We start from the raw sequence: 22,301 nt of genomic DNA on the forward strand, positions 1-22,301 counted from the left end.
ACATGGCCACCCACACTTTAGAGGGGGTGGCAGTCACCAAGAGAACTCTAGTCCTTAGGAGATGGAGGTCTCCCAGGACCCCTAGTGCTCAGCACAGTACTTGGCACATCATGAACATTCTCATACATTCACCTCAGATGCCCGCCCCCCCAGAGGAGCCCGGACAACCTCAGAGGATGGACTGGGCCTGGACTGGTTGCTCTTGGAAATCCTGGAAGGAGCACCATGTTGATGAGGAGAGGTTGACCCTCAGAGAAACACAAAGGGAAGGTCTTAGGAATGAACTGGAGGAACCTGGAGACACTGGAAACCCCAAACCCTCACAAGAGTTGGTTAGATACCCATAGAAATGAAACAGTCCCTAGCAGGATCTAAACCTTAATCTTCTCCTTTCCTGTTTCATCCAGGCAATAAACATTAAACCCTCACTATGTGCCAGGCACCACCACACTAACTCTGGGTCATAAATATAGAAAAGGAAGTCAGTCCCTGCTCTCAACAGAGCTTACAGTCTAACAAAGGAAGAAGACATACAAAAGGGGCTGATGGAAAAGGTCCAAGGAATGTAGCCAAGCAGGAAATGGAGAGCTGGCAGGTGTGGGCACCCTCCTTAAAAGAGGGGACCTCCTTCCTCCACCCTCCAATCAAAGGGTACTGATGAGATCTAAGTACCAAGACAACGGCAAAGCCTCCATGGGTCAAAAACAAGCAGAGGCCCTTTGTGCTTCCTAACACAGACTTCAACAAGTATTTATTATGCACCTTTGGTGCCAGCACTGGGCTTTGCCCTTGGTGGGGGGGGGAGGAGGAGTCCAAGACAAATACTGACAATCCCTTGCAGTATGGAAAATCCCTTTACTGTCTATCTTGGGGGTAGTGAGGGGGTTAAGCCACCAGCTTGAGGCAGGACTTGAACCCAGATCTTTCTAACTCCAAGGTCAGCCCTATCCACTAGGCCAGAGGGAGCCACATGGGGCCAGGCCCACAACATTCCTAAGTGTGTGCCCAAACCAAATTAAAATATACTTCCTATCTTATTTTAATGTGTTGATGTATTAATAAAAAAAGAAATTTATAAACATGTGGCTTTCTAAGTCAATATGTGGTCTGCAAGGATCTTTGTGTACAGGTTGGTGGCCCTCATTTCTGAGTCTAACCCCCTGCCAGGGCACACAGCCTTTCTGATCACTGTTTAGCCTCAACAGGGGCAGGCCTTTGGAGGACCCAAGGGGCCTGATGAGTGAAAGGTGAATCTAGTCCATAAGATGATATTTGGGGATCCAAGGGAGAGCTCCTTCCTTGAGAGACAGATAAAGAAGTCTTTATAAAGTAAGAGGGGCGACACTCAACTGCTCAGGGTATTCTCACACATTTTCACATTGAATTTCAGAAGAAATATTCTGGAATCCAGGTGCCCTGCGCTGCACAACCCGTGCCCTTGCCGTCTCTGCCAGCTGCAATATCCTCGCTCCTTCCCAGCCTGATGAAAGCAACCTTCATCTGTTCCAAGAAGCCTTCCTTAAGAGAGAACTCTCTCTATAATCTAAGGAGCTTCTCTTATACCTAACTGTAATACATTATGTTTGTGTATGGGTATTATAGGTGCAAGATTTTATATGTGTGTGTATGTGTGTGAATGTGTACATGTGTACATTTATATACATACACACATATCTATAAAGTGTTTATCTATCCATCCATCTATCAGTTAAAATATAGAGCCTCTCATCTCCTACCTGAAAGCTAGGACTGGATCTCATTTCACTTTTCGAAGACCAGGAGCCTCTTGGGCTCAATAAATGTTTCCTCTTCAATAGAAGCATTTAAAAACCCCAGTCTTGAAATGATGATACAGGACCCTCGCTGGCCATGAAAGAAACTGTCAACTCACACCTGTCCAAGCCCACAGGGAGGTCAGGGGGATGGTCTGGCCAACTGGAACTCAACAAAGTCCCCCAGTTGGACCATGATCCTGATGGTTTAGTCTCTTACCTAAGTGGCTAAGAAGGGGCTGAGTTGTTCCTTGTGGGCCACCCTTGGGAGCCAAACAGTTGTCCAACTCCTGGAGTCTGTGGACCACTCCAGGGCTGCAGAACACAGACCATTCTACTCTTTTTCACAAAACACTCAGAATGTTCCTTCCTCCCTTGCCAGGATCTCATGGCTGTCAGGCACCTCTAATGCCCCTTACAGGGATGAACAACCACTCCACAACAATCCTATAGGTGGGCCTCCAAGTAGCCCCTCTCAGGCTTACAGCAAAATCTCTGCTCTCCTCTTTCTCTCTCTCTGCAACTGCTCCCAGTTCTTTCTTCTGACCTCTGGGGCCAAGTGGGAGAGGTCTGCTCTGTCTTTCATGTCATGGGAATCTTTCCCACCACCCGCCCCCCTCATGTCTACTATGCCAAGTCTTCTCAGCCCCACCTCTCCTCTGGCAGGATCCCACACTCTGGTCACTTCCTTCTGGACGTGCTCAGAATTATACCTCATGTGCCAGATGGGGCATGTCCAGGGCACAGGACAAGGGGATCATCATGGTCTTTCAGCAACACTTTCAAAGCCCTTAACAAGATTAGGCCGTACATGTTCATGCATAGTACTGGGTGCCTGCCTCAGAGGCAATCCCTAATTAGGACTCAGGGAGTGCCTAGCAAAGAAAGGTCAACTCCCAGCTTCAGGAAGTACCTCTGGGGGACAAGGAGGAGGTCTCAGAGGATGGCCCAGGTTTCTAAGGGGTAAACATGAGAGAGTGAGGTCATTCTGAGGGCAGGAAGCAGCCAGAACCAGGAAAGGACAGGACATGATAGTCCAGTGTGGCTGGCACATGGCATATATGAAGGGAGATATGGTGAAATAAGGATGAAGGGAAAGATCCTCAGATCCTAGAGACAAGGCAGGAAGAGGCCTTGGGAGAGCACCTGGCTCAAACTCCTCACCAGAAGAGGAAAATGAAGCCCAAGGAATAACTGGGAGCTGGGTCCTTGGCTTCAAATTCATTTCTGCTTCATTGCACAGAGTTGAATGCTGGCCACAGAACTGAATTTACTGGGCAAGGAGGAGATCTGGAGGACACAAATGGCACCAGCCAGTGCAAGAGGAAGGGCAGCCTAGCAGTGGCAGGCAGAATGGGGAGCCACCAGGATGCAGGAGAGACTATCCCTGCTCAGGACAAGGCTCAAGGACAGACCACTGAGTTACCAGTTCAGTCCAAAACATCGATCCTGGCCAGGACTGGCCCATCCCGCACTCAGAGCCCTCCTGGGGACTGGGAGGAATCATCCTGAAGGGTACACAGAGCCTCCAGGCAGAGACAGTGGAACGGAATCTCAAAGAGCAGAGTCAGAGGGCCTGGGTTCAGGTCCCAGCTCAACCACTTCAAAGCAGTGTGACTTTGATCAAGTCACTTACCTCTTCTGGGCCTCATGTGAAAAATAGGAAGGGGCAGTGGGTAGAGGGCAGATCAGATGACCTCCAAGGCCCCTCCCATTCTCAATGGTGGGCGCAGGTAGGTATGGGGGAGGTGATTCCTATCCCTTTTGCCCTAAGAACCTTCATGTCTCCCATCAATACCTACAAGGTATAACGTCCCCCAGGTGCCAGGCTGCCCTCCTGGATAGGATCTGGTCCTTTGGGCTGGTTCTCAGACAAGAGGCACAAAGACCACTCAATCAGTGGCACAACCCAAAGAACCAGGGTCACTTTCAGCCCACTGGGAGGGGAGGCATCCAAGAAGGAATGCTGGATGACAACAGATAAGCGATTTTACCCATGTGCATGCAGCTACTCTGTGAGACAGCCAGCTGGGAAATCAGCCCTCAGACCAGGCTACTCTCCCAGAGCTTTCCTGAATCTGACAATGACCTTGAGAGGTCTAGGAGTCATAACTGGGGTGAGCTGGTAAAGGAGGTGGGGAAGCTCACCCTGAAAAAGAGAAGACAGCCATCCTCCAATATTCAGCACAGTTACAGTGCCTATCATACAGCAGGTGCTTAATAAATGTTCATAGATGGACTGACCATCCATGAGCACTGATTTAAGACCTTATTATGCACTGCTATGCACAGGGTATCAGATTTCTAGCAACCACAAAAAGGCGTGAGCTCCCCATCTCTGGGAATGACCACCTAGTAGACGTGTTGTTAGAGACTGGAATGGACGTTGAGTCACTCAGCCCTGAATGATGTGCCGACTTTTACATGATTGTCTGGACTCATTCGCTCCACCGGGACTCCTACTGAATAAGGTCTGAGCCATTGCCTGCATCAGTCTTTTTGTTATACGAAGAATTCCATTTTTCTCAATGTTTCTCAGACTAGAGGTCCAGAGGATTTCCTTCCTAGTCAAAGCCTTCTTTGACAGATCTGGGCAACTGAGGCCCAGGAATGTTAACTAAGAGGGGTCAGGATTTGAACTCAGGTCCTCTGACCTCTAGGCTAGGGCTCTTTGTACTACTACCCATCACAACCCAGGAAGAGGAGGTATGTCCAGCCTTCTACAGAATAAGCCTGGTACAGGCAAAAGTCTTAACATAAAATGAAGTAGTATTTTTTTCAGCTTCAGTTGTGCGGTCAAGGTGAATGGAGCTGTGCTTCAGCCTCTGGCTTCCCCTCTTGGGTGATTGCACCCCCCCTTCCCCAATATCCCCTTTAATCACCCTGGCTGTCAGAGCAGATGGGGGGGAAGAAGAGGGGAGTCTATGAACAGGACTAGGGAAAATGACACCTTTACCGTAATTAACCTCAAAACTACAAATTAGCATTTCCTTCAATTGTGAAATAAAACATCCTGAGAAAAGGCTCCAAAGGCTTCACTAGACTAACAACCAAAGGGATCCAGGACCCCCAAAAGCTGAAGAGGATGTGGCACAGATTAGAGGGACCAAGAGTCTCTGCATGACTCCCAAGCCAGGCTTCCCTCTGCTTCAACCATGCCAAGTGCTCTGTCAGCAATTAGGGATACTGACAAACAGTGCCCTAAACCTAGTAAAGGCACCAGCACCCAGGGGGAGGGAAGAAAAGGGGGGGGGGCGGGAGATACTTTACAGGGACAGGAAAACTTTGGGAATGGGGAAGCCTGAACGAACAGTTTCCAGGACCATGCTCCCTAATGCCCCCTTCTGACCTCTCCTCATACTTCCTGCCCACATGATTTTCCTTCCTCTTCGAAGAGGACCAAAATGACATCATCATTGTAAAGTGAAATTTCAGTGTGTCCAATGGTGGCTGATCAGACCAACACGAGTTCAGAATGCCCTATCACAGGTTGGGCACAGATAGGCCCTGTGAATATTTGGGGTGATTATCCCAAAATTGCACATCCTGCATTTACTTTGTGCTGTCTCAATTCTGTTTTGCTCAAAGAGCACAGCACCTTTTCTTACGTGGGCATGCCATGATGAGCGGTCCTGAGCCAGCGTCTCCCATGTTGCAGTCAAATTCAAAGTTGTTAAGAGAGACCTTGAGATTGTCCTTGTATCGCTTCTTCTGTTCACCCTGTCATCGCCTGCCCCATACAAGTTCACCATAAAATAGTCTTTTTGGCAAGCATACATTTTGCATTCGAACAACGTGGCCAGCCTGTTGGAGTTGTGCTCTCTGAAGCATAGTTTGAATGCTTGGCAGTTCAGCTCAAGCAAGGACTTCAGCCTCTGGTACCTTATCCTGCCAGGTGATCTTCAGAATATTCCTAAAACAGTTCAAATCGAAGTGATTCAGTTTCCTAGCATGGCGCTGGCAGAAGGTCCATGTTTCACAGGCATACAACAATGAGGTCAGCACGACGACTCTGTAAATCTTCAGTCTGGTAGTCAGTCTGATACCTCTTCTCTCCCAAACCTTTCTTCAGAGCCTCCCAAACACCGAGCTACCCCTAGCAATGTGTACATCAACCTCATTGTCAATGTGTGTATGCCTGGAAAGTATACTACCAAGGTAAGTGAACTTATCCACAGCATTCAAAACTTCTCCATTTGCTGTAATGAATGGTTCCACATATGGATGGTGTGGGGGTGGCTGATGGAGCACCTGTGTTTTTCTTGGTGCTAATTATTAGGCCAAAATTATCACCAGCAGCAGAGAATTGATCCCTACTTTGTTGCTTCTCAGCTTCAGAGGCTGCATGGAGTGCGTAATCATCTGCAAACAGAAAATCATGCACCAGCACTCCCTCCACTTTGGTCTTGGCTTGTATTCTTTGAATTGAATTGAATTGAATTTGAATTGAAGAGTACAGTAGCTGACCTTGATGCTGTGTTCACCCTCATTGAAAGTATTTGACAACATGGCTGAAAACATCATGCTAAAAAGCATGGGAGCAAGCACACAGTCCTGTTTCACTCCACTGGTGACTGGGAAGGCACGAGAACTTTGTCCACTATCCAGAACCTGGGCAAACATGCCATCATGAAACTGACATACAATATTGATGAACTTTTCTGGGCAACCAAATTTTGACATAATTTTCCATAAGCCCTCATGACTAACAGTGTCAAAGGCCTTGGTCGGATCCACAAACATTGTGTACAGACCTCTGTTCTGCTCCTGGCCTTTCTTCTGGAGTTGTCAGGCAGCAAACACCATATCCCATATTGACTGTTCCTCAATCCTTTCTGAAGCCACACTGGCTCTCAGGTATATGCCTATCTTCCAGGTGAAAGATCAGCCTATTGAGGACTCTAGCACATAAGCCAGGACTTAAGGCCTAGAAGAAGTCAAATGATTGTTTTTGCACTGTGATCATTGTTAACTATGAATGGCCTCAGTTTATTATTGCTATTAATAATAATGTCTGTTTTTAATGGGTAGAAAGCATGCTCACTAATATGGCCAAAATATCTATTACCCAGAGAGAGTATCCACTGCTCAGATCACCAGTGCACTAATTAATGTCCTATGCAGTAGGAGATAATTCCACAAGAACTTTCCCTTTCAGCCCAAGTGCTGTTCTCAGGCCCCTGAAGCCCCTCAGCTCATGGCTCCCTCCTTTTCCAGGCTTCTTTGTCCCACCCAGGCCCCACTCATCCTGCCTTCTGACAAGGCCCCAGACACTCACCACTGCCCTCTTGTTTCTGCCTGCTCCTGGATTCCTTCATGTCTCAGTGAAAGTCCCCCTGTTCTTTCCTTTTCTTTCTATATCTCAGTGCCTCTTGTTGTGGATTCCATCTCCTTGAATGTGTGTGTGGTTCATCTGTGCATAATTGTCCTGTTAGCCTGGGAACTCCCTGTGAGTAGGGGCTTCTTTGCCTTTCTCAGTATTCCCAAAGGATAGCCAAGGCTTTGACACATAGTAGGTGCTTAATGAATACTTGTTGAGACTAACTGGGGGGTCTTGTTGGGGAAAAAGAGAACAGAAAACGATGAGGTGAGTAGCCTATACAGCCCCCTCCAATTCTTGGACATTCGAATGACAGCTTGAATGGGCAAGAAGTTGGGCGGAGGAGGGTTTCCCTCCCTAGACTCCCTCCAATGAAGGGAGGCAGGATTCAGTTACAGGTCTCTAACCACTTCCTCTAGTCTTTCTTCCATCTACAAGGAGACAACTGAATCTTCCCACAGAATAGAAAGAAGCCTCTATCTCTTCAAGCATCAACATCTTCATTCATGAATCTAGGTAGAAATTGAAATTTTGTTCTGTGCTCTCCTGCCTCTGGGCAGGTGTATTTCACCTTTCCTTGAAGATGGGTGGACTCATAGGAGACTACCACGTCCCCATACTGTGGCATCCTACCTGCACCCTTCCAGCCACTCAGGGTAGAATCCACCCAGCAGGGTAAAGGGCCTGCCTCTGGGCTTTATGCTACTTTTTGAGGATCCTAACACCAACTGCCAATCCTCCTTTTTAAAAACTCACATGCCCCTGATATCTCGACGTCCAAGTTTTTCAGTGGGGCAAAGTGAAGCCCAAGCTCACTCAGCTAGTTATGGGGGAGCCAGGACTAGAAGACAATTGTGCAGAAAATCTACCCCATGGTTACTGTGAGGATCAGATGAGATGATGTTTGTAAAAAAAAAAAAAAAAGTACTTTGCATAGTGCCTGTTACACAGTAGGGGCTTAATAAATGTTAAATGCCTGACTAATGGAAACCCCTTATACAATATACTGTGTTTAAAAGGAAAGAGCCACAAAAGGAGGGGGGGCTGCTTCCCACCTAGTCCAACTCCTCCCTCCTACCCCAGGCTTTAAAATTGTTTTTCTTTTTTTTTTTTTAGTTTTCTTTCTGCTTTTCTATATTTGGTTCCTACTCCCTCACCATAAGGCTGTCAGCTCTCACTTTACTGCCAGCAATGGGCTTGCTCCAGCAAGCCTCCTAACTAATCTGCTCAGGCCTAGGAAATCAGAAAACAGCAAGAGCTTAACTCCTACTGGCCTTTAACAGTGACTTCAGTTAAACCTAACCAGACTCAAGCAGTAGTAAGGCAGAATGACTCCCATTTTACAGATGAGGAAATTAAGACTTTAGCACAGTGCCCACAGTATTGGGTAGGCACTACATCATGGAAGGCAATAAGCATCTATATAATTAATACCTACTATGTGTTAGGCATTGTGCTAACTTTTTTTTTTCTCATTTGATCCTCAAAACAACCCTAGGGGGTAGGTGCTATTATTATCCCCATTCCACAGCTGAGGAGACTGAGGAAAACAGCAGTTAAGTGACTTGCCCAGGGTCACATAGCTAGTGCCACCAGCATATTCAGGAGTTCTTAATGTAGGATTAAAAGTGAACTTTTAAGATTTTGTTTACTATTTTAATAACTATTATAATATAATTGATTTCCTTTTCATTCTTATTTTATGTGATTTAAAATACTACTCTGAGGCATCTAAAGGCATCACTGCCAAGGGATCCAGGACACAAAAAAAGGCAAAGAATCCCTGCACTAGACCCAAGTATATATTTTCTGAATAAGGTTGATGCAGCAATTTATTTGGTTTAACTATGCATATTTATTACAAGGTTCTTTATTTTTTCGTTTTTTCCCCACAGGGTTGATATGGGGGAAAAAAATAGATTTTTGTTAAGTGAAGAACAAATTTAATTGTAAAAGAAACCACTTCATATAAGGCTTTGTTGAATTGGATGTTAAATAATAATAATAATAATTACCACAGAGACAACTCGGCTCTGGTCAATTTCAATTGTCTACTTTCATGTCAATTACTTTCACTTACTCAGAGACAATAAACTCTGGTCAATTACAATAACCAATGTTACTTTCACTTAATTAACTTTCACTTGCCTAGAGACAACTAAACCCTGGTCAGTTAGAATGTTCCTTCCTTGTTATGATTACTGTTACTCTCACTTGCCTTAGTTAAAGGAGACATCTCTTCTTCCTGTAAACAACTGATTTAACTTTTCTTCCCAATCTTTGATGAATGCAGTCTCTCTGTTTTAGTAGGGGCATTTTGGGAGTATATTTTGGAAAGTCCAAACAAAATGTCACAATGAATTTTTTTTGTAAAAAGGTTGAATTGGAGCAATATAGCTAGTATAAGGTAATCAAGCTTGTTGAAATACAATTATACAGAAGAAATAAAGAGTATGTCAACTCTTGGAAAAAGTCCTTAAATTCCACCCCTGTGATTTCCCTCTTTATTTTACAGTCTTATCAAGAGTTAACCAAGGCTTGGGAAGTTAACTCATGGGCCCAAAGCCAGTGAATGAATTCAAGGGCAAGATTAGAATCCAGGTCTTCCAGCCTACAGGATACCATTTGTCCACAGAAAAGTAACAAAAGTATAAATACTGCCTCTGAGTGATACATTTTGTAGAGTAGCGTTCATGGGTTACACATTCTCTTGCTTAAGCAATAAGCACTTATAAAACAAATCCCTACTTCATGGCAGGGCAGGGGACAGAAAGACAAGAATGAAACAACCCATCCTCTCATGGAGAAACATGAGGGGGCTGGTGGGGGGGGGGGGGGGGATGCACAGACATTCCTAGTACTTTGTTGTCAAGGACACCTTGACAGAAGCATCTGTAACTTGGGACTGAATATGAAGAATGATTACAGTAGAAATATGGCAATATTTAAGCCTGCGGGGGTGACCCGACCCCAGAAAGTCCCTCCCTCCTCTAGGCCTCAAGTTTCCTCATCTGCAAAGTGAAGGGGTTGTGTAAGGCCTCTTGGAGCCCTAGGATGTTCATGCCAACAATCTTGTCCACTATTAAAACCAACTTCTGTGGCCACCTTACCTTCCCTTTGATCCCTTGTTACCCATCACTCTTCTGAGTCCACTCAGTTGTTGAGAATGCTCCACTAATGAGGGTGGAACACATCCGATGGCCTTGGCCTTGGCCTGGGCCTGCCCCTTCCCCTGCCCCTGCCCCTGCCCCTGCTGGCTCTAAGAGCTAGGAGAGCTTGAACAGGAGTGTGGTTCAATGATTAACAATTCATTCGAACTCCTAGAAAATCAACTCAAGTGACACCCTTGACTGGCTGCTACTATGACAACTACTGGTAAATAAAAACAACTCACTTTTAGAGCACTTTAAGGTCATGAGCCCTTTCTTTGCTCATAATAAATAATGATAATAAAACCAGCTAGCATCTTCATATGGCTGCAATGTTTGCAAAGCAATTTATGAAGATCTCATTTGATCCTCACAAGGAAAAAAGCAAGCATTTAGTAAGTGCTAACTGTGCCAGTCCCTGTCTAAGAGCTTTACAAACATTATCGCAACATCCCAACAAAGGTAGAGGTAGAAAGACCAAACAATGTAACAGATGGCAAATTTTAAAGCTAGGTGGTCCAGTGGGTAGATTGCTGGTCCAGGAGTCAGGAAGACTTGAGTTCAACATCTTGCCTCACACATTTTCTAGCTATAAGATGCTGGACAAGTCACTTAACCATTGACTCTCAGTTTCCTCACCTGTAAAATGAGAATGTGTGTGTTCATCCTTTGCTGTCGAAGAAGACCATGCCATCAGAGAAAGGATGACATGACTTGCAGTTGACTTTGTTTTGAGTGAGGGAGGGCTGTGCAGGTCACCAGCCTCACTTCTCCTCCAGAGCATCTGAATCCAGTGACCAGATATTCATCAGGATGGCTGGAGATGACCCAGGATGAGGCAATTGGGGTTAAGTGACTTGCCCAAGGTCACACAGCTAGTGAGTGTCAAGTGTCTGAGGCGGGATTTGAATTCAGGTCCTCCTGACTCCTGCCCTGGGGCTCTATCCACTGCACCACCCAGCTGCCCCCAAAATGAGGATAACAGCATCTACCTGCCAGAGCTGCTGTGAGGATCAAACGAGCTCAAATTTGTAAAGCACTTTATACGCATTAAAATATGTAAATACTGCTACTAAAGCGCTATGTAAACACTTGCCATTGTTATCAAATGGAGCATTTATTAAGCACTCACTGTGTGCCAGGGACACAAACACAAGAGCAAAACGTCCTCAAAGAGCTTCCATTCAAAGGGGGAAACTAGAATGAAGGCGGGGAGTTCAGGCGGGTTTTGTCCTTGACTACAGAATAAGAAGTCAGTCCCTGACAAGTTTAAGACAAAAGTTTACCTCTCAGAGACAGGGAAGAGTGCAAGATTCCATTGAAAGGGAGAGGAAGAGGAGGCTGGCCATGAAACTCACAAATCAGGAAGACTGGAAGGCAGAGCAGGTTTTATACCCATTTTACAGACAGAGAAACTAAGCCCCAGAGAGGTTAAATGATTTGCCTAAGACCATACTGGTGAATACTCCCATTCCCACCACTGTTCCACAAGGGATCTCACAATATTGAGACCAGACTTAACAAGGAAACCTGAGCAGCCCATCCCACTGCAGCTCAGAAATCCCAAATTCATGTTATCTGCTAACCCCAGCTTCCAGGTAACTGGGATTACAGGCCTGCACTACTTTCTCATTTTAGAGATGAGGAAACAGGCCCAGGGGGACATAATTAGTCATTAGCTAAACTGGGATTTAATTCCAAGTTTCTTCCCCCCAGTCCGCAATATTCCCTTCATTAAACCCCATGGCCTCTCAGAAGCAGGAGCCAGAGGGTGGCTGCTGTTTGTGCTAACAAACTCAAGAGCTTCAGAAACCAGCTAAGATGCTAGCACAGCCTGATCACACCTGAAAGGAGGGAAAGCAAAGAATGTTCTTGCTTTCGGTCCCGTCAAAGCATGGCAACCTGATGGAGGGATCTTTTGGGGAGAAGGGGACAAGGAAAAGACAAAGGTGGAGGGCTAGGGCTGTGAGGGGCTGATGAGCACAGCCTGAGCCGTAAGAGAACAGAAATATTGTCAGCCTGGCTTTCTCCATGTGGAGTAGGGGCACCCAGCATGAACTCAGCCTTCTTTTCTCATCTTATGTGCTTTTCCCAGACACCACTAACTACAATTCTCACTTTACAGATGAAGAAACTGAGGCAGAGGGACCAAACTTAGGTCTTCCTGTGCCACGTGGCCACTATAGTTAGCTCCAAAGGAAAGTGTGGGAGAGAAGAGGTATTAGACTGACTACCAAACTGAAGCCTACAGAACCACTGTGCTGACCTCATTGTATGCTTGTGAAACATGGACAGTCTACCAGCACCATGCCAGGAAACTGAACTGCTTCCATTTAACTGTCTTAGGAAGATTCAGAGTATCACCTGAGAGGATAAGGTACCAGATAAGGAGATCCTTACCCTAATCTGCCAAGCATTCAAACTATGCTTCAGAGAGCACAACTCATGGGCTGGCCACGTTGTTCGAAGGCAAAATGTATGCTTGCCAAAGACCGTTTTATGGAGAATTCACACAGGGCAAGCGTTCACATGGTGGTCAGAAGCCATACAAGGACATTCTCAAAGTCTCTCTTAAGAACTTTGGAATTGTGTGACGTTGGAGACACTGGCACAGGACCAGTGGAGCGAGGCATGCTCTCAGAGAAGGGGCTGTGCTGTGATCGAAGCAGAATGGAGATATCTCAAAAGAAATGCACAATGCGCACCTTTAGAAAATCCACCCCAAATGTTCACATGGACTGTTTTGTGCCCAACCTGTGCTAGAACATTCCAGATGCAGTCCGACATGTCCAAAAATGGACATGCCATTTTTGTCCTCTTCTGAGAATGAAGGACCAACCAACTGTTAGAGTTTAAGGTCCACAATTTAATAGCTGAGATCTTGAGTTATGTCCCTTCCCTTCTCTAGGTCTCAGTTTATTCATCTGTAAAATCAAGGTGTTGGGTCTAGAGTCAGAAAGACCTGATTTCAAATCTGGTCTTAAGACAGTTAGTAGCCATGTGCCTCTCTGGCCTGAAGAGAGTAGCTGTGTGTCCCTAGGAAGTCATTTGACCTCTTGACCCTCAGTTTCCTCTGCTGTAAGATGAGGATAATAAAGGCATCTAATTCCCAGGTCACAATGAGGATCAAATAAGTTAATTCTTATGTAAAGCCAGCGATCTACACTTCCTCACATGCCAGGTCATTCTATTGGCTCAACTTGGCAAACAGGTGTGTTCTGGGGCTCTTTCCAATTCTGCCTGACCTTGTCACTTTTTAAGAGGAAGTGGGCCCTGTACTCAAGCAGGCATGATTCACTCCTAGGTCTCCATGGGTCTCATCATGGGCTGTCAGACCCAGCCCAGGCACAAAGATAAAAGGCTTGGGGGGTGGGGAGAAATACAAACAACCTAAAACAACAGGGGGCACACCTGTGCCAAGTGAAGGTCACTCCCCAAAGTCAGCACTTCTGCCAGGTCTCTCAGGATTATGTAAATCGTCCACTGGGCAAAAGGGTAACATTCTCTGATCAAGGGTAAAGGCAGGTCACCCTGGCCAGGCAAATCGAAATCCTCTAACTCCTGGAATACACAGTCCTCTCCTTAGCACACACACCCCTTACAGGAAGGGGCATCCTGGATTCCCTCAGGTAGTCTGGCAGAGCCTATGTACTACCTCTTCAGAATATGCTTGTAAATGCATCAAACAAAATATACCAGACTACAAAGGAAGCCAGTTATACTGAAATACAGCTATAAACATTTTTAAACAATGGTCTCTGGGTTAACATCAGCTGCTATAGAGAAGGCCAGAAAGTGTTCTCTGTCTTAACTCTTAGAAGGCGGCTAAAGACAGAGTCCCAAATCAGGGTATAGAAAAGTGAGTTTGCCCCATGTGAACATACACATACCCATTCCCTTCTGGTGGTCTGTCTGATCATTCAATCAATCAATCAATCCGCATTTGCAAAGTGCCTCCTGTGCACCAAGCCCTGTAATAAAGTTAAGGTCTAGGATGGTGATGGCCTGGTCCCCGGGCCACAGGGGTCAACCATGTGATTGATGGGAAGGGGCTCATAATTCCTGCTCATTTCTTCCCTATACCTCCTGCTGGTAGCCAGGTGAGGTGAGCTGCCAGCTACTGCCCAAAGGCAGACAGATGCCCCCTCCTTGACTGCTTTACTTCCTGCACATAGCAGGGCAGAAGGTGGAAAGACCTGATTTTCATCCCCGAGTCAGGTACCTCCTGGCTGTGTGGCCCTAGACATGCCCAACGGCCTGGTGAGTCTCCTTCCTCATCCGTAAAAGGGAACACTGATGGTATCTACCTCACAGGGTTGTTGTGTGGTTCAAATGACAAAATGCTTTGCAAACCTAACGGGATAGTTATGGTTTTTATGAGCATGGGAAAGTCCTCTGTAAGGAGTTGGCTGGGGGATGGGGAATGGGGGACTGAAAGGTTAAAGCACCCATATATGGGTCAGAGGCAGACTTGAACCTAGGAGGCAGCCTCTAGTAGGCTAAACAGTGAGACTCTCAATAATACTTTGCATCTGGTGCCAGTGCCACATGGGGACTGATAACAATGAAAACATGGCTTCCTGAAATGTGGCAATATGGGACAGCTTTGTAGGCCAGCCCAGCCACCCAAGCAGCCCCACGCAGGAGGGTGTTAGGGAGAGCGCCCCCAGAGAACAACGAAGTCCAAGACTCCTAACCTCAGATCTGAAGGGACCTCAGGTCGAGGAGTCCATTTTACAGAAAGGAAACTGAGGCCTGACAGGTTTAGTGACTCCTCCACACAAGTCTGTACTTGAACCCAGACTGTGCTGGGCTGGGGATGAAGATACAAACACAGAATTATGGCCAAACCGGAGGAACTTAACATTCTAGGCAGTAGAGGCCCAAGGACACTGATAGATCCGTACTGAGATACAAAGTAATTTCAGTGGGGAGATATGTTCCCAGCCTGGGGGAAAAATGGGAGAGAAGGAAATTGGGCAAAGCCTAGAGCAAAGCTAGGGCTTCTACTAGTGAGAGGGGAAAAGGCAGGGTACTTCAGGTATGGAGCCTGTCCTGGACAAAGGTGGGGAAGCAGGAGATGACTTACTGTGCTACGGAATGAAAAAAGGGAGCAGCATCCTGGGCAAGAAGGCCATACCTTGCAGCCAGCAGCTGGGGTCTGAGTAACGAAATGGGGATGGCCTTTGGAAAAAGGAGAAGTGAGCACCCCAGTCACAGGGAAGCTGTCTCTTCCTCCCCCTCTCAGAAAGTCATACCTCGGGGCTCAGACTGGGAGGATGGAGGCCAAGGGTAGCCAGGAGACAGGGGGCTGAGGACCACGGAGCCCTCTCCCAAATTTAAAATGCAGGCACTGACCCGCTGGCCTAGGCCCTCCCAGGCTCCCGCCCTCCTCAGGGGCAGATTAGAGGCTGTGGAATGCAGGTCATAGCTGGATAAAACTATACCCCGAAGTTCTTCCGGCAGACACCTGCCATGCGGCCCCCAAACACCAAAGCCCCTTCCATTCTCTGTCCATAGCTCTCCTGGAGCTATACAAGCCGGGTGAGGCAAAGGAGCAAAGGAGCGGAGGCTGGAAACGGCCCAACTCCCCGCACCCAGGGCTGCGCAGCCCCCTCCCAAGAGGAGCGAGGGGCTGCTCACCGCCCGGGGCTGGGGTGTCAGCGGCCACGGGCCCACGCACCCGCTCGGCCCTCCCGTGTAGGGGGCTGCGGGGCGCAGGGGTGTCCTCCCAGCCCGTGCCCACTCGTGCCGGTGGGCTGCAAGGTGCAGCCCGAGCCTGCCGGGGTCCTCCCCGGTCCCAGCTCGTCTCCAGTCCGAGGGCCCCCCCCCCGAGCCCCCGGAGGGCAGTGCAGGGCACGGGCCCGCGGACTGAGAGCCCAGGCCCCGCCGGTCCGGGTGGGGGGAGCCGCGCGTGGGGCGGTGGGGCCGCGGTGGCTGCCTCCCTCCCTCGCCCCCCGCCCCGCCCGCACTCACCAGTTGCCCGAGCCCACGATGCACACCCTCAGAGGCGCGGCTGCCATGGCCGAGAGACGGGAGGGACCGCGGGGTCGGAAGGCGGCGGAGGCGGCGGCCACAGCCCCGGCGGTAGCAGCAGCTCCGAGCGGCCGCAGCAGCAGCGGCAGCCGCCGGGCCCAGCCCCAAGTACCCGCCGGCCGGCCCCGCCCCGGGGCCGCCCCAAGGCCGCCGCCCCGCCCTCCAGGCCCAGCTCGCCCAATGGTCGCGCCGCCCCGCCCCTCCATGGGCCGACGGACTGGTGGACGGAGCCCGGGCCCGCGCGCGCGCGCGCGCGCCCCGCCCCCTAGCGCCCCGGAGCATGCTGGGACTCGTGGTTGTCGGCCGCCGGACGCCCGGGGGTGGCGCGGAGCCCGGGCTGGGCGCCCCGGGGGCCTCCGGGAGCTAGAGAGCCGGGGAAGGCCTGAAGGGGCCCGGGGGCAAAGCTGCGGGGGAGGGGAGAGGCGAGCTGGAAGGGCCTCCAGTGACGTCATCACCGACGCCCTCGGCCCTAATACGACCGTAATAACAAAGATGAGGGCGGGCGCGCCCCGCAGGGGGCCAGGAGCTCTAACTGTACCAGCGCGTTCCTCCTCACTGGTCCCGGAGGCAGGCTCTCCCGTGCCCGTCGGTCAGACAGACTGGGCCAGGTGCGGGGAGGGCAGCGGCCAGGGTCTCCAGCCTCCGCAGCAGCAGGCTGGGAGGTGGAGCCGGCGCCTCCCTGCAGACCTCCCTTCTCTGGCCTCAGCTCCTCGGGAGCAGGTGGGCAGACCCAGCGCGGAGCCCCCGACCTCCCCCTCCGGAGGTCCGCGCGGCCCGCGCCCGCGTTCATCTCCCGGGCCCGTTGTTTTTTCTTCTCCTACAAAACGCCCCACGCGGGACGTCTCCCTGGGATGGGGAGGGGGATGTAAGAAACGGAAGATATTGATAAGGAAGAATGGAAAAAACAAGCACGCATTCAGCCAGGCAGACGGTAAATGCAGCGTTCCGTACCGACAGCCTCTGGCCTTTGAAAAGAAGGAAGGGACGTGCCTTTCTTCAGTTCTTCTCTAAGACTGAATTGACTAATAATTAGCCCAGTCATTGGCAAGAGAGGCAGCCGGAGAGATCCCTGGGGTCTGGAGGACCTGCGTTCAAATCCAGCCTTGGATACTATGTCAGCTGGGGGTGGAGGGTTGCCTTTTGACACATTCTCCGGATACAGTGTTTCCAGAAAATGTAACAACTCAAAAAGACAAGTCCAGGGAACCGCTCAACATTCTTTAGCATTGGTTGACCCTGGGCGAGTCACTTACACTCCGCCTCAGTTTCCTTATCTGTCAAATATGTATCATACAAGCACCTGCCTCCCAGGGTTATTGTGAGAATCGAATATTGTAAAGCACTTCACAAACCTTACAACGCTGTAGAAATGTGCGGTATTGTTTTTAATCACCCAGCACTGCTTTTTCATTCTTTCTGTTTCCACTGTGTTTCTTCTCCTTTCTGTATCAGTTCGTTGAAATCCTGCCACGTTCCCCTAACTGCGTATTTAGAGATAACCCCTTAAGCAAATGGATTTTCCTACAATGCCCCCTGTGAACTAGGTTCTTTGCTCCAGTGAGTTTACTGGTTCAGGGAACTAGCTCCCTGATCCCCGGCAGAGCTAGAAGGTGTGGACTGATTTGCTCCTGGTCAGTATTACAAGTTGGTGGCACGTGGACCCATTCTTCTGAAGTCCAGCCTCATTTCCCCCGAATTGTGCGGCTCCTAATGCCTTGTTAGAAATACACATCGGCTGGTTGGTTTTCGATCCGTTTTCTGACTCAGCATTTTCCCTGGCAGTCCCAGGCCTGGGATTCTCCTCCCTGCTCATCTCCTCCCAGGTCTTCCACCTCTTGGCTTTCCTGGTCTCCATCAAGTCATCTTCCCCATCCTCCTTACCCATAATGCCTTCCCTCTGAGATATCCCCCATTTATTTTGTTACTGTCTTGTGGTTTACAACATGGTGGTTTACAGGTGGTCTCCCCCAGGAGACTGAGAGCTGATTGAGCATAGACTGTGTCTTTGCCTTTCTTTGTGTGCCCAACGCTTAGCACCATACCTGGCACGGAGTAGGTGTTCAATAAATACTCACTGGATGTTTGGCTTGACTTGCTGAATGCTTACTATGCACAAGTGGCCAAGGTCACCCAGGAGGGATGCCTAGACTCAAACCTAGGTCCCCTGACTTCGAACTTGATATTCCTTCGGTTAAACCAAGCTGCCTCATTGCTAGAATTTTAGCAGGGGATTCTTAACCGATATCCATGGATCCCTTCGGGTTCCCTGAACTTGGATGGGAAAAAAATATCTTTATTTCAATAGAATTGGTGTCCTTTATACTCCTCTATTTTATTTGATGCATTTAAACACAGTGCTCTGAGAAGGGGTTCCTAGGCTTCAGCCGGTTATCAAAGAGCTCCAGGACATGAACCCCTGAGGTAGAGAGACCCTCCAATCAGACCGTGGAAGCTGCTAAAGAACTATAAGTGAGAGGCTAATATCTGGACTCGGCAAAATCAAGACAACCCCCTGGCAAGAGCTGATCCCATATAGGATTTAGAGCCAGAGGGGACTTTAGGGATTATTTAGACCAGAGGTTCTTCAAGTTTTGGTCTCTCTTTACCCTCTTCAAACTGATTAAGGACAGACCCCAAAGAGCTTTGGTTTATGCAGTTCTATCCATGGATTTTTACCATATTAGGAATCAATATTGATCCAGTAAAATACATATATTTATTCACTAAAAATAACAGGAATAAACCCATTACATGTTAACATATTTTTATGAAAAATAACTATTTTCAAAAACTCAAAAAATTAATGAGAAGAATGACATTTTATTTTTTAAATTCAATTTTCCTTTTTTGGCATTTTCTTCCTCCCTCCTCCACTTCCCATCCATTGAGAAGACAGAACAAACAAGCCCCATTTACAAATACATATCATCTTGCATCATATTTTACATATATTTGCAAATCTCTATAATGTTAATAGAAGAAAGCTGGATTCTCCTATTTTTTTATTCAGTCTGTTGGGATAGGTTGTTTTGGCTGAAGTTCTATACCAAAAGAATCCTGGCCTCACCAAGCTATGTAATTGGAAAAGGAAGGAGTTTTTTAATGGGCAAGTGCTATCTTAGTATTATTAGGAAAATGGTTTTGGCTTCACAGACCACCCAAAAGGGTCTTAGGACCCCCAAGAGTCCAAGGCCCATGTCGTGAGTACTCGGATCCAGCCCAAGCTCATCTTTTTTTGTATAAATGAGGGAGCTGTCTCAGAGAAATGATCTGTCCAAAGTCACACAGATACTTTATACCCAGAGCCAAAATTCAAACCTAGGTTCTCTGAATTTAAGTCCAGCATAGATCAAAAAATAAGTAGATAGGAAAGCAGAGAAAGAGAAGAAGAGAAAGAAAGAGAGAGAGAGAAAACAATAAAAGATTTTTAAAGGCTTACTATGTGGCAGACACTGTGCTAAGTGTTGGGGAAACAAACAAATATAATATTATTTTCAAAAGAAGAAAGGTAACACATAAAGAGAAGCTAGAAAGTTGGGCTTGGAGGGAAGGGCACAGCTGTCCAGGAAAAGGAGGAAGAGAAGGAGAAGTCTGGGAAGTAAGTACAGGCATCAGTGAAGTAAAACATGGTGGGAGCTTCCTGAACAGGAGGTAGAAAGAAGGAAGTTACCTATTAGGACAATAGGCCCAAGGAGCAGAAGTGTCTCCATATGGAAAGTCTGGAGAAATCCAGAGCTGAGGAGGTGTAAGGAAGGGATGCATCTCTGTAGTGTACATAATACATGCCCTTCCCCACTCCCCTACATCCCCTCCCTTGGCAAGACTTCAGAAGGGCAGGACAGCCTTGTTCAAAGATGAATACCATCGACACCACTATAAACAATTTATCACGTTGGCTAATCTCCAAAATCTTAGGGAATTGTTTTATTTATTCATTTTTAAAGGTTTATAGTATCTCTTATTTTTACACCTTGGACATTTTAAAATATATGTCCTTCACCATTAATCCATCCACGTAACATAAAGTAATGTAACATAACATAACATAACATAACGTATTAGATCCCAAATTCAGAGTAACTGAGGCCTCAGCTGGTCCCACTGGGTGAGCTCCGTGAATACCACTTTCAAACTGTGCTGCATTATTTCTCTCCTGCCCAGACATGGGAGGAGTACCCACTGAGGCTAAATAAATTGAACTGTGCATTTCTCAACAATCCTGAGTCTGAGGCAGCAGCCATTGCATTTATTGTCTGGAAACTGCAGGAGAGTCACTGAGAAGCTGGACAAGCAGAGGCAAGCAGTAAGTATTTCGTTATGTAGTTTACCGCTTGCATGGATTCTATGCTCAAAGACAATCAATTAATAAACATTTGTGAAGCACCTACTATGTGCCAAGTGCTGGAATACAAATTAAGAAAAGGAAGTCCCTGTCCTCAAGATGCTTACAATCTGATGGTGGAAGGCAGAGGAGGAGAAGGTACCTGATTTGGGCATAGGGACATGGTGGTGCAGTCAGTTTCAAAGGAGTACAGCCAATTGAGAAATGAGATATTCTGAGCTGAGGTCTCTCCTTAAATGGAGGTTTACTGTTTGTTTGTAGCCCCATCCTCCAGTCAGAGGGGTAGAGGGTGTTGTGTTCATCCTTCGTTGCCAAAGAAGACCATGCCATCAGAGAAACATGACTCGCATTTGACTTTGTTTGAAGTGAGGGAGGGCTGTGCAGGTCACTAGCCTCACTTCTCCTCCAGAGCCATCTGAATCCAGTGACCAGATATTCATCAGGATGACTGGGGATGACCCAGGATGAGGCAATTGGGGTTAAGTGACTTGCCCAAGGTCACACAGCTAGTGAGTGTCAAGTGTCTGAGGTGAGATTTGAACTCAGGTTCTCCTGACTCCTACACTGGTGCTCTATCCAGCTGCCCCAGGGGCAGAGGGTAGGGATGAGGTGGGATCCCATCAAGTCTTACAGGATGATGAGTTTATCCCAATAATGAGCTTCCTGGGGCATGAGGTTTGGGGGGAGGAGGGAGTCAGTCAGACAAATCTCCAAGTAGTTCAACCAAGTGAGAAATGAGAAAAATCTTCTATACAGATGAATATGTTTTGTCTATACTCATGGAAAGTCAACTCTTTCATGCCAATGTCATATGACTAGGGATTAATGAATTATAGTGTGTTCAGGAAAGAGAAAGGGTTTGCTGCCAGTGGAGGCTTGAGAGCTGATTTATGACCTACTATTGAGATTGGTGAAAAACAAGTGATTTAACCTGAGATCAAACACAGTCAGTGACTGGTGTGGGCAGAGGACTACAAGGCCGAGGTGACAAGCACCCTATCACTCAAGCAGCATTTATTAAGCACTTACTGTTTGATTTGTACTTAGTGCTAGGCACTAAACACTAGAGTAAACATTTGACTTGTGGGCAGTTAGGAGAAAAAAATAAAACTATTTGAATTGGGCTGAAAGTGTCCTGAGTAGCTCTAAGCATTTCTTCATATATGGGATACAGAAGGACAAGAAGAATGTTACTCCTGAAACACAGATTTGAAGACTGAAGGAGAACAAAAAAACATGTTTACAAAAAAATCAAGATATGGACAATGTATATATAAGGAAACAGCTAGAAACTGAAGCAACCCAACACCTTGATACTAAAGAACCTTTAAAAGAGCTGAAAAAAAAAATTCCTCCACTGAGATAGCTCAGGAGGGTCAAGGCCTGTTTTCCAGTCAGCTCCTGCAAAGAGTGTTGCCATCAACCCAGGAGACACTGGATAAAAAAAGTCTCCACCATTTTGTCTAAGTCTGAAGAGCCCCCCAGTTCAGACAAAGTGGGTAGTAGCTTTCTGGTTGCCTCAGGGAGTCATAGGTCCCCCCTTGATGGAGGTCTCCAAGCAAACTTGGGGTGATCATTTGTAGCCTGCATTGTAGAGGGGATCTTCAGAAAGGTAGATAGTGAAATAGGTGGAGGTCTTAGAGTTTGCTTCAGTTTCTAAGGTTCTGTGGTTCATTCAACAA

At 47.5% G+C, this 22,301-nt stretch overlaps 1 protein-coding gene across 1 annotated transcript in view; it reads right to left on the reverse strand.

The window, feature by feature from the left end:
* Window positions 1-16,417, reverse strand: part of GPD1L (glycerol-3-phosphate dehydrogenase 1 like) — a 40,919-nt gene extending 24,502 nt beyond the window's left edge. The window contains exon 1 of the mRNA XM_072651108.1: window positions 16,218-16,417. Coding sequence (XP_072507209.1) covers window positions 16,218-16,264 — 47 coding nt within the window. The 5' untranslated portion in view covers window positions 16,265-16,417. The remainder of the gene's footprint in view (window positions 1-16,217) is intronic.
* Window positions 16,418-22,301: the final 5,884 nt, after the last annotated feature.

Source organism: Notamacropus eugenii, chromosome 3 (assembly GCF_028372415.1).
Source record: "Notamacropus eugenii isolate mMacEug1 chromosome 3, mMacEug1.pri_v2, whole genome shotgun sequence".
Classification (NCBI taxonomy): domain Eukaryota; kingdom Metazoa; phylum Chordata; class Mammalia; order Diprotodontia; family Macropodidae; genus Notamacropus; species Notamacropus eugenii.